At 43.4% G+C, this 12,997-nt stretch overlaps 1 protein-coding gene across 1 annotated transcript in view; it reads left to right on the top strand.

Moving 5' to 3' along the window:
- CDH13 (cadherin 13) overlaps positions 1-12,997 on the top strand; it is a 1,182,232-nt gene that overhangs the window by 1,162,542 nt on the left and 6,693 nt on the right. Inside the window, exons 12-13 of the mRNA XM_017860982.1 lie at positions 2,205-2,438; positions 5,462-5,680. Coding sequence (XP_017716471.1) covers positions 2,205-2,438; positions 5,462-5,680 — 453 coding nt within the window. The remainder of the gene's footprint in view (positions 1-2,204; positions 2,439-5,461; positions 5,681-12,997) is intronic.

The raw sequence follows: 12,997 nt of genomic DNA, 5'->3' as shown, positions 1-12,997 counted from the left end.
CTACCCTTCTAACCCCCATGTAACCTGACAGCCTAACTGCAAACTTAATGTCATTTCCAAACATAAATATAGTACAAGATAAAATAAAATTACACTTGGCAATCTGGCTAAGTGAAAATAAGGATTAGAAAAAGGAAACAAAGCCTTAGGGTAGGTTAGTACTGTATAGTATTACTTTATTAAACTGATAAGAACAGATCTACACTTGATCTTAGCCAAAACGCCAAGAAACGATTGTACTACTGAATAAAATTACAGTGCTATAATTTTAGAGGTGCTTCAAATTCTTTTGGGAATAAGGCAAATCTGTGTACTTAAAATGTGTGGCCTATGAATTTGGCTGTAACCTTTCTTGCAGAAAATTGGAAATTACAAACAAATGGTTTGTCCCAAGAGCAAACCTCTAATGCACAAATGATTGAAAATGAGTTCAGAGAAAACTTAAGTAAAGGCAATCTGAGTTTTATTAACATTAAACACCCTTTCTTTAAGTGAGAGGCATTACTAGGGCCAGGTGCAGTGGCTCACACCTGTAATCCCAACACTTTGGAGGCCAAGGCAGGTGGATCTCCTGAGGTCAGGCATTCCATACCAGCCTGGCCAACATGATAAAACCCCATCTCTACTAAAAATACAAAAATTAGCTGGGCATGGTGGTGCACACGTGTTACCCCAGCTGCTTGGGTGGCTGAGGCATGAGAATCGCAGGAACCCAGGAGGCAGAGGTTGCAGTGAGCCGAGACCGCACCACTGCACTCCAGCCTGGGCGACAGAGCAAGACTCTGTCTCAAAAAAAAAAAAAAAGAAAAGAAAGACATTATTAGATTGGTAATTATGAGGGTCATTATCTTAAAATAGTATTTCCTAAAATGAAAAACATTTCAGGAAGTAGCTGAAATATTAGGAAAAAAACAAGGCTTTAAAAATAAGGCCCAAAGATTGAATGATGATTGCTTCTATGCCCCTGTAGCCAGCTGGTGATCTCATTTCTCATCACTAACCCACCTTCCTAAATCTGTCCTGTCCAGCAGGGTCAGCCATCCCAGCCCCCAATGGCACCATCGGCCATCTGAGACTCTTTTTCAGCCCCAGAAGAAAATCTCTCAGATTAAATCTTTCCCTCTTTAGTCAACTCCCTAGTTAGAGGCGAGCTACAGCAGGGAAACCATGGCCATCTCTCATGGAGACTCCATCCTCCCCCTGCCACCAACATGTGTGAATACCTGGCTACTTATGTAAAAGATTTAATTTGATAAGTGAGGAAAAGTCATATTTATCTCCATTCTTTGAATAGATTTCAGTGTGTGAGAATGACTTTTCAGTGTGTCAGAAGCTTGGTATTCTAAGGGTAAAGTATTAAGCCTAAAGAACTTCAATCAAAAGTCTTTAGGCCAGGCGCAGTGGCTCACGCCTGTAATCCCAGCACTTTGGGAGGCCGAGGCAGGCGGATCACGAGGTCAGGAGTTTGAGACCAGCCTGGCCAACATAGCGAAACCCCATCTCTACTAAAAATACAAAAAATTAGCCAGGCGTGATGGTGGGCACCTGTAGTCCCACCTACTCAGGAAGCTGAGGCAGGGGAATCGCCTGAACCCAGGAGGCGGAGGTTGCAGTGAGTCGAGATTGCACCATTGTACTCCAGCCTGGGTGACAGGGTGAGACTCCATCTCAAAAAAAAAAAAAAAAAGTCTTATATATGATAAATGGGTTTGTAAACCACTAAACTTTATACCAAAAAAAATCTGTTATTGTTAGTCTTGTTTGCAACTATTAATAATAACTGAGAAATGGGCTGGGCATGGTGACTCACGCCTGTGATCACAACATTTTGGGTGTCTGAGGTAGGAGGATTGCTTGAGGCCAGGAGTTTGAAATCAGGCTGGGCAACATAGTGAGACTCCGTCTCTACAAAAAACACAAAAATTATCCTCTGAGATGCAAACGCTAAGCCGGGTGTGGTGGCGTGCGCCTGTGGTCCCAGCTACTTGGGATACTGAGGTGGTAGAATTGCTTGAGCCCAGGAGGTTGTGGCTGCAGTGAGCCTTGATCACACCACTGCATTCCAGTCTGGGTGATAGAGTGAGACCCTGTCTCAAAAAATAAGATAACTGCAAAATGCACTAAGTTTACAATGTAAAAAGTACTATGGTAAATTGCTCTGACATATACCAGTTGCATACCAACATCTTCCCTTTTTCCCACAGGCAACCCTCCTGCTACAGGCACTGGGACTTTGCTGATAACCCTGGAGGACGTGAACGACAATGCCCCCTTCATTTACCCCACAGTAGCTGAAGTCTGTGATGATGCCAAAAACCTCAGTGTAGTCATTTTGGGAGCATCAGATAAGGATCTTCACCCAAATACAGATCCTTTCAAATTTGAAATCCACAAACAAGCTGTTCCTGATAAAGTCTGGAAGATCTCCAAGATCAACAGTAAGTCTAGCTAAAGCATTTCTTCCTATTCTCCCAGCTTTCAGTTTAGTTTCTCTTCCCAAAATGTTCTTTCTCTACTATTCTCTCATGTCTTCTTATTTGGTTCATTTTAAGTTATTGGCTTATTATAAATACTGACAATTTTCCCACCAAGAAACAAATGCAATTTATAAAAATATTGAATATCTGTTTCAAACATAGACGTTTTCTCTTCTGCTTCCTTTCTGATGTTTTCTGTGCTGTACACCCTGTGTTGTATATCCTAACCTGTCTGCTACATACACTACATACTATAACTCCAATATTCTCTCATTAAAATTTTAATATATTTAGGGGGCACAACTGCAGGCTTCTTATATACATACGTTGATTGCATAGTGGTGAAATCTAGGCTTTAAGTGTCCCCATCACCCAACAGTGAACTTTCTCTTAACTAATCTGTAGTTTCTGCCATCCCAGAGTTCCCAGCAACGAGACTGTGATTCTTTGTTCTTCCTCTTTCTCTTTTAATTAAACTCCACAGATTCTTTCTTTATAACTAGCTTACGAAGAATATTGGCCAACCTGCCCAGTCTCAGCAGTCTCTGCTTCTCCCCAGCTATCTCTTGGCTCAGCTGTCTCTGCAATCTCAGAGACAGAGAACTGTGTTAACATTAACTTTCACCAGCACATTGAAGAGACTTTTCATGGTATACTTGCCGTCATAAAAGACTAAAGGAAAGAGAAGCACTAGGATAAGAATCTTTATAGTCTTCAACCTCCAACCTTCCATAGTATGCTGCAGACCTCCTCAAACTTGACTTGGTCTAATGATGACCTTGGCTTTTCTTTCAAATCCTTGGCCATCATTGACTTTGATGTCTTCTTCCATGCATCTTCTTTCTCCTTTATAAAACTTGCAAGCAATGTCTCCTTCCACCAGTCCTTCCACATAGGAAGGTGGAATTCAAAACCTAACCCAGCTTCTATCACTTGCCTTATTAAGACTGAAACATCAATGTATTAATATGGAGTATCCCTATATCCACAGTCTCACCCACCTTCTTCCCCAAATGTAAACTAACTACTAAGTTCACCTTGTCTTCCAATAAAGTAAAAGAAAAAACAAACAAAAAAAAGGCGTTAGATACTATGTCTTCAGTAATATACTTATCCTGCTGTTGACCCAGTCAGGGTTCCCACTTCTTATATAGGTGGTAGAAGTTATAAGGGAGACAGAGAATTACCCATTTCATTAGGTTTTGCCTAATGTACAACTGTGCATAACATTTTCTATTTAAAAATCTCATATCTATTGTTATAGCCGTATCTCATATCTTATTTTATTAGTGCCTTTTGCTTGTTATTGATTCTATTTGCCTGTTTGTCTATTTTATTGCTTTTTGAAGAATGAATTCTGTTATACTGATTGTTTTTAATTAAAACAGCCCTTCTCTTGTTTGAGGGGTTAGTGTTTTATTTGCTAGTTTTTATGGCTGTGGCCAATTTGAATAAACATCTCCAAATCTTTCCAATTGGAACTTTCTCATTCAAGAGTTTCTTCTGGTGGGGGGTGGTGGAGGGGGTGAACATCAGGATAAATAGTCAATGCATGCTGGGCTTAATACCTAGGTGATCAGTTGATAGGTGCAGCAAACCACCATGGCACACATTTACCTACGTAACAAACCTGCACATCCTGCACATGTACCCCGGAACTTAAATTTTGTAAAAAAAAGAGAGAGAGAGAGTTTCTCCTTTGCTCAAGGAAGATGGGAAAATGCTATTTGATTTAATCTGCCATCTCACTAGGTGACCATCACATTAGTCATTGCTGCTGCTGTCACCTTCTAGTAATGATCGTGCTTCATCTATTTTTATTTTCCTGTCATTACACTCTTATTTTTTTCTCCTGGTTTTACCTAATGGAAAAAAATGCCTTCTAAATGATTTTGTTGTCTCACACTTTTTTTTCTGAATATTTAGCCCTGTTTATTCCCAGAAAGGGACACTTAAAAATATGTATGCCCCTAATCATGTCAGTGACTTTATCCCAAGGTTAAAGAATAGACCAGCTGGTACAGCCACTGCCAAGTGTCTCCCAAGGGCCTGGGTGATCGTGGCTATCGCCAACGCATATGACATTAGGGAAGTGGAGGGGAAGCTTAAAGATCTAGTGTCTATGTTGCAGGTTCCCACCCAAATCTAGAGCTGTGGACTGAGGGTTGATTAAAAACCAAAAACAAGGCTGAACACAGTGGCTCATGCCTATAATCCCAGCACTTTGGGAGGCTGAGGCAGGCAGATCACCTGAGGTCAGGAGTTTAAGACCAGCCTGGCCAATATGGTGAAACCCCATCACTACTAAAAATACAAAACTTAACGGGGCGTGGTAGCATGTGCCTATAATCCCAGCTACTCAGGAGGTTGAGGCAGGAGAATCGTTTGAACTCAGGAAGCGGAGGTTGCAATGAGCCGAGATCACACCACTGCACTGCAGGCTGGGCAACACAGTGAGACCCTGTCTCAAAAAAAAAAAAAAAAACTGAAGACAAAAAACGTAGGCTATAGAACCCATCTCCATGATAACACATCAGGGTCCTGCCCACATTGAGAGCAGGTGGATTTTCACCTCAGTTTTCTAGATGTGGAATGCAGTCTTTGTCAAGATGGCTTTTTTGTGTAATAAATTTGCAGGGAGGAGTTCTTAGTAATCAATCATCTTCATGAAAGGAGCTCTCCTTGAAATTGATTATGATGGCGCTGAGGCACTGAACTCTGGTGATGGAAGCACTCAGTCTCTGTGCTGTTCATTACAGGAGCCACCAGCCATGTGTGGCTTCTGGACGCTTGGAATGTGGCAGGTGCCACTGAGGATCTGAACTGGTATTTTCACTTGCTGTTAATGAATTTAAATTTAAGCATTCCCATGATTATAAATGAAAATGCAGCGCCTGTTTGGTGTGATTTTAGTCACCAAAACCTCACTCTTTTATTGGAAAAAGTCTCATCCACTCTCACCAGGACCCTCCTTGCCTTTACAGATACACACGCCCTGGTAAGCCTTCTTCAAAATCTGAACAAAGCAAACTACAACCTGCCCATCATGGTGACAGATTCAGGGAAACCACCCATGACGAACATCACAGATCTCAGGGTACAAGTGTGCTCCTGCAGGAATTCCAAAGTGGACTGCAACACGGCAGGGGCCCTGCGCTTCAGCCTGCCCTCACTCCTGCTCCTCAGCCTCTTCAGCTTAGCTTGTAAGTTGGCGTAACTCCAGTGCATGCACAAGTAGGAAATTGTAACTTCATGGGGTTCATGAAGCTGGCATTTTTCCATATACCTTTCCAAGAAAATGTATCCCAGAAGAATCATTCATCTTTAGTGTATGTCTGTATGATAGAACATGTTATATGTAGAAGTGCTCCCACTAATGTTTAAAGGCATCTTAACAATCCCTTCCAGCCAGTCTGAGGAATTGTGCAAAGGTGTTCATTGGTAGCCTGCAAACCAAGTGGTAAGCAAAACTTCCTACAGCTGCCACTCAACTTGAGCTAATGAAAATGCACCCAGATTAGTTAACTGGTCTATCAGAGGCCTGTTTCTCTCTACATTATGCGGAATGATCTTTTGCAAGGTTAAAACAGATATTATGAGACTTTCTGAGAATAGTCATGAGAATTTATGGATGGAGGTTGGGCTGCAGGGAAAATGATCAATGCATAATTCACACTGTTTTTTCACTGGCTAGTAATAATGACTATAATATAATGAAACGTTGTTTTAAACAAATGAATTATTATGCCAAGTAATATAGATATGAGGATAAAATGAATAAATACATGTGTCAGATATTCCTTATTTATGAAATACTAGTCCAATTTTAACTTTAGCAGTTATTCATATATAACTGTTACCATCCGAAAGCCATTTGGGCCTTGCTATTTACCTTTTGAGAAGGTATTGGTGTAATTGCAAATTAGGAAGTTGGGAAATTGGCAGAAAAAGAAAACAGAAGGTGTTATATCCTAGTGACAGTGGTGAGCTGCCAGGAAATCGTATAGTCCAACATTGGACATTTGTGTGTATAAAGCTCTGTGCGAGACCAGAGTCCTGTGAGTAGAAGGAAAAAGAAGGACTGGGCACGGTGGCTCACACCTATAATCCCACCAATTTCGGAGGCCAAGGTAGGTAGATCATTTGAGGTCAGGAGTTCAAGACCAACCTGGTCAACATGGTGAAACCTTGTGTCTACTAAAAATACAAAAATTAGCCAGGCGTGGTGCCATGCGCCTGTAGCCCCAGCTACTCGGGAGGCTGAGGCAGCAGAATCGCTTGAACCCGGGAGGCGGAGGTTGCAGTGAGCTGAGATCGTGCCACTGCACTCCAGCCTGGGTGACAGAGCGAGACTCTGTCTCAAAAAAAAAAAGAAAGAAAGAAAGAAGAAGCCATTATAGCATCTCACTAGTCCTTCAGACTGGGCATTTCTGAAAGCTAACACATCATCTTCCCCTACTGACCTGCCCCTCTGCCTGACTTGCCTCTGATGACTGTTCCACCATCATCATCACCATCATCTCCATGTCTCCTTCCCGATCTTCCCACTGCAAAGCCCAACAGAGTCTAAGGGTCCAACACTTTCCATCCATACCTGCCTCCACCCTCCTGTCTCAGATGCTAATGTTCACTTAACCTCAATTATCTCACTGTCTTTCTAACTTTATCTTCTGTAAAGAGAGAGAGAAAATAGAAATCAGGAGGCTGCCCCTTGGAGGCTTCTCTTGAGTCTTTTCTGTAAAGTAGAGACAATTTCAGATGAAGGGATAGAGATGGGACTGGGGACTGAGAAGAAATTAGGAAACCTTGTCAAAGGGCAAATAATTCAACTGTACAGCAATTGGGCTGAACGTTGAGCAGGGGTGGTCCAGAGGAGGTTCAATACTGTCTTAGTCCGTTCGGGCTACTATAACAAAATACTATAAACTGAGTGGCTTACAGAAATGTATTGCTGATCATTCTGGAGGCTGAGAAGTCCAAGAACAAGATGCTGGCAGATTCATTGTCTAGTGAAAGCCCACATTTTGGTTCACATATGGCACCTTCTCCCTGCATTTTCACATGACGGGGAGAGGCAAGGCAGCTCTCTGGGGCCTCTTTTATAAAGGCACTCATCCCATCCCATCCATGAGGACTCTGACTTCCTGACCTACTAATTTCCCAAAGGCCCACCCTCCTAATACCATCACCTTGGGGATCAGGTTTCAGCATATGACTTTTGGAGGGGCACAAACTTCAGCAGATACTAGAAACCACCCAGTTTATAGTATTTTGTTATAGTAGCCTGAACGGACTAAGACAGTATCCAATCTCCTCTGGACCACCCCTGCTCAACGTTCAACCCAATTGCTGTACAGTCGAATTATTTGCCCTTTGACAAGGTTTCCTAATTTCTTCTCAGCCCCCAGTCCCATCTCTATCCCTTCATCTGAAATTGTCTCTACTTTACAGAAAAGACTCGGGAGAAGCCTCCGAGGGGCAGCCTCCTGATTTCTATTTTCTCTCCATCTTTGCAGAAGATAAAGTTAGAAAGACAGTGAGATAATCGAGGTTAAGTGAACATTAGCACCATACCATAGCAGATACCATGAATTTATAGCAGCACGTTATGCTTGTTTGCCCCCTTGCTTTGCTGACAGATATCCTAGACCTAGATTTCTAGAGTGTAGGAATGTTCCCTTTGTGAGAGTGTGCTCTCTGGGGCCTGGTTTGCTGAGTCATCGCCAGCAACCTGCAAGTCACTCTTGTATAGCATCAGCTGGGGAGATGGTGGTGGGTCTCAAGTCTGGCTGCACAACAGAAGCACCTGGGGAACTTTTAAATACAGCTACCCATACCCGGGCCCTACCCTATGACTGGAAGGGCAGCTTGGACATTTGTCCGTTTTAAAGCCTCTCCAGATGGTCCACAGATACTGGGAAATCAGGACCATCCTGGTGAGTAACTCCAAGGTTTAGGTACAGGCTGCTGGACATTCTAACACTGTCCTCCAATCTTGTCCAGACCCTAAACATGTGCTGGTTCCTTCAGTTCACAACTCAATAGGAAACAGGTGGAGGAGGGTAAATTTAAGAATAGAAATGTGAAGATGATTGCTACTGACGGTGACGAGTTTCCTGGCACCATCCCTCCTCCAGGGAGGAAGCTACAGTGAGATGACAGAACACATCCAATATGAGAATTTCTATAGCACCAACTTTCCAAAAAGTGTTTCAGAAGCTTACAGAATTAAAACGTGAACAAGACAGCAAGTTAAACTTGACAAGGAAGAGAAACCAACTAGGAAGAGTTGGGGATGGAGCTGACTGACACTAAATTTGGCCTGAGCTTCCTGTTGGCTTGCCGTACACACTTGCCACTGTGTGATAAGAGCAGCGTGTTACTTGCACTGGTAGTTCCTAAATGCTGTTGCACATCAGAACCACTTAGGAAACATTTTTAAAATGCTAATTTCTGAGCTCAGTGCGCTAGAAACTTTCATTTGTGGTCTGGATTACGACTTGAGATTGGGGAGTAGGGAGTTGGGAAATGGAAGTGAACGGACGCATGGACAGACAGATGGCTAAATGAAAGGAAACATGTATTTCTCCCTCTTTTCTTTTGTTCTTTTTTTTCCTTCGTCTTTCTTTTCTGTTTGTTTGTTTGTTTGTTTATTTGAGACAGCGTCTCACCCTGTCGCCCAGGCTGAAGTACAGTGGCACGATCTCAGCTTATTGCAACCTCCACCTCCTGGGTTCAAGTGTTTGCCCTGCCTCAGCCTCCCAGGTAGCTAGAATTACAGGCAAGCGTCACCGCGCCCGGCTAATTTTTATATTTTTAATAGAGACGAGGTTTCACCATGTTGGCCAGGCTGGTCTCCAATCCCTGACCTCAGGTGATCTGCCTGCCTCAGCCTCCCAAAGTGCTAGGATTACAGGTGTGAGCCACCACACCTGGCCCCTTACTTTCTTTTTCTTCAAAAAATAAGATATTACAGGTAGAGGTAAAATTGCCTATGTTTCTCTGCCCAATTTTATTTTCTGTTCTCTCTCCTCAGAAACAATAGTTACCATGAATTAGCTATTCATGTGCATGTCCAGATGTTTTTATACTTTTGCTACACACAAACTCACACATACACACACTCACATTCACACATAACACATACAGTTCTATTTTGTACAGTTTGTAAAACGTCCTGTAATTCATATTATATTGGGCATACCATTCTGCGGCTTACTTTTCTTCCTCCCTGTGTTACATTCACAAGGTCCATCCATGTTGCTCTAATTCAGCGCTCAGCAAACTTTTTCTGTAAAGGGCCAGATGGCTTTGTGGGCCATATTAGTCTCTGTCACATATTCATCTTTATTGTTTTGTTTGTTTGTTTGTTTGTTTCTGTCTTTTGTACCACCCTTTAAAAATGTGAAAACCCTTCTTTGCCTGGGACCTATCCAAACACGGACTTGAGGTTAGAGTCAGCCCACAGCCTTCCTTGGCTGAACCCCACTCTGCTCCATTTATTCTGACTGCTGGAGGATCCTGTCATTTGAATACGGTGCAGTGGATTCCCTTATCAGCAGACACATTAGAATCATTTACTATGACCAATGCTACTATAGTAAGAGATCTCCATTTTCCACCAGCTCCTGGAGTGACTGCTAGACAGACCACAAGCCCAGCACTGCCCAAGGACCAGCACTTAGAAGCCACTGCTCTAGAAGCAATGCTTGCAGCCAGGTGCGGTGGCTCACCCCTATTATCCCAGCACTTTGGGAGGCCAAGGCAGGCGGATCACTTGAGGTCAGGAGTTCAAGACCAGCCTGGCCAACATGGCAAAACCCCATCTCCACTAAAGATACAAAAATTAGCCAGGCGTGGTGGCAGGCACCTATAATCCCAGCTATTGGGGAGGCTGAGGCAGGAGAATCGTTTGACCCTGCGAGGCGGAGGTTGCAGTGAGCCGAGATCATACCACTGCACTCCAGCCTAAGCGACAGAGCAAAACACAACACTTGCAGAGGTCCAGGAGCAATTGGAACTCAAGTAGAACAGAGTTTGGATAAATTGGAGAGCAGTACTTCCTATGTGATTGCAAAGAGATAAAAATCCTATGTGTGTGCAGTGGGAATGCATACGCACATGTACATGTATGTTGTGTGTGCACGCACGTGTGTGTACACAGAAGGAAGACAATTGAGGGAGTCACGTCACACATCGCCCTCTGTAATTCCAATTTCGGGACATCAAAGCCTGACTCAGCGACATCTCTTTGAAGAATGAAGGTGCTGCAGAACGCTGCTCACAGGCCAGCCACTCTGGACTGGAAATGAGTGTTTTTAAATGGAGACCAGAGCCGCTGTGCCCCTGCTTGTTAAAATACAGATTTGCAGGCCCATCCAACCTATGGCGTCAGCATCCCAGCTGACAGGGGCCTCTAGCACAAAGCCCAATGTTTGGTTATTTTTATACAATATTTTTATAATAATACACATTCTGCTACCACCACTCCACACAGTAAGTATTAGTAAACCTTGAATTTTTTTTAGATTAAAAGAAAAAGACTTGGCAGTATTTTTTTCTTATCAACAAGGGATTTTCTTGTGGCTGTCACTTTGAGACTCCTGATCAACAGATGTCAATCATGAGCAGGTTCCCAAGGATGTCCCACTTCTCATCTCTTAACTGAGCTCTTGGATCAATTAATCTAAGGCAGAATTGCCCAATAACTCCTAAAGAATTGCTTCACAGTTAGTATCATTGATAAAAGACAGACACAGGTACACTAGGTGTGAGGTGCCACATGTGCTCATCAAAGGGGAGCCATCCCATCTAGCATCACGTGATTACATCCCACTATAAGTAGGGGCACCTGTATGTAAAGTCAAAATTATTCCCAAAATGAAACTCTGGATCTCCCCGTGTAGCTGGAAAGGTACTCAGTTGACACTCCAATGGTTTGCTCCACAAAAACAGGTAGTTTCAGGCCCCAAAAGCAGTTAAAAATAGGTGTTACCAGTTACCTTCAAAAACACACCTTGAAGGCCAGGCGCGGTGGCTCAAGCCTGTAATCCCAGCACTTTGGGAGGCCGAGACGGGCAGATCACGAAGTCAGGAGATCAAGACCATCCTGGCTAACACGGTGAAACCCCGTCTCTACTAAAAAATACAAAATCTAGCCAGGCGAGGTGGCGGGCGCCTGTAGTCCCAGCTACTCGGGAGGTTGAGGCAGGAGAATGGCGTAAACCCGGAAGGCGGAACTTGCAGTGATCTGGGATCCGGACACTGCACTCCAGCCTGGGCGACAGAGCGAGACTCCATCTGCAAAAAAGACTCCATCTCAAAAAAAAAAAAAACACACACCTTGTCTGGTCATGTATAAAAGTCATAAAATTTTCTAATATTGTTTGTTTAAATGTTAGAGATGCCTGCCAAATGTCATGATTTATGTTTTATTATATACCTAGTCCAAGACATTCTTCCTAACCAAAAAGGGATGGACATAAGACATGGGAGAGTCTGGGTCAGAGGTAGCAGGAACAGGTAACCACGAGTGCCTGACCTCTCGAATGCATAAGAGCAGACATTAAAGTGGCCAACCCCATGTGTGTTACCATTTATATGACATTGACAACAGGCTGCACAGAAATGAAATGAGCCTAAACCCTCAAGCAAGGGTTGGAGAAAGGGGAGGGTGATTTCAAAAACACTGAAATTAGCAGCTTTCTTTTTTTTTGAGATGGAGTCTCGCTCTGTCACCCAGGTTGGAGTGCAGTGGTGTGATCTCAGCTCACTGCAACCACTGCCTCCCAGGTTCACCTCCCAGGTGATTCTCCTGCCTCAGCTTCCTAAATATCTGGGATTACAGGCACCTGCCACCATGCCTGGCTAATTTTTTTGTACTTTTAGTAGAGACAGAGTTTCACCATGTTGGCCAGGCTGGTCTGAAACTCCTGACCTCAAGTGATCCACCCACCTCAGCCTCCCAAAGTGCTGAGATTACAGGCATGAGCCATCACGCCTGGCCTGAAATCAGCTTTTAAAGTACACAGCTTCCTAACTCAGCCATAGTCCTTACAGTAATTTTGGGAGCAAGGAAGTCAGCTTGCTCTTTGACGTTTCTTTAAAGCAGGGTCAGCCAAGTCTAAGACACAGACCACATCTGGTCCACTGCCCATTTTTGTAAATAAAGTTTTATTTAAACATAGCCATGCCTATCATTTCCATATCGCCTGTGGCTGTTCTCTGCTGCAGTGGTACAGCTGAGTAGCTGCCACAGAGACCACCTGGCCCAGGAAGCTGAAAATATTAACTCTCTGGCCCTTCCCACTTTAAAGCATCGTTCATAAAACTGCGTGTGATGTAGGAGAAGATAATCACGTCACACTCATGGCAAGAAAAAATACTCAGATCCAAGTAGACTAGCAGCAACCAAACATGCTGATGTTTGGGAGCTTTTTTCTGATTTTCTTCAGTGCTCTGGTGATTATCCCATTTTCTAGATGAGAAAACTGATGCTCAGACAGGTCCCCAGGCGAGTA

This window comes from Rhinopithecus bieti, unplaced genomic scaffold (assembly GCF_001698545.2).
Source record: "Rhinopithecus bieti isolate Rb0 unplaced genomic scaffold, ASM169854v2 scaffold_1618, whole genome shotgun sequence".
In the NCBI taxonomy this organism is placed as follows: domain Eukaryota; kingdom Metazoa; phylum Chordata; class Mammalia; order Primates; family Cercopithecidae; genus Rhinopithecus; species Rhinopithecus bieti.
The sequence above is the reverse complement of the archived record's forward strand: the minus strand, read 5'-3'. Positions and strand labels throughout refer to the sequence as shown.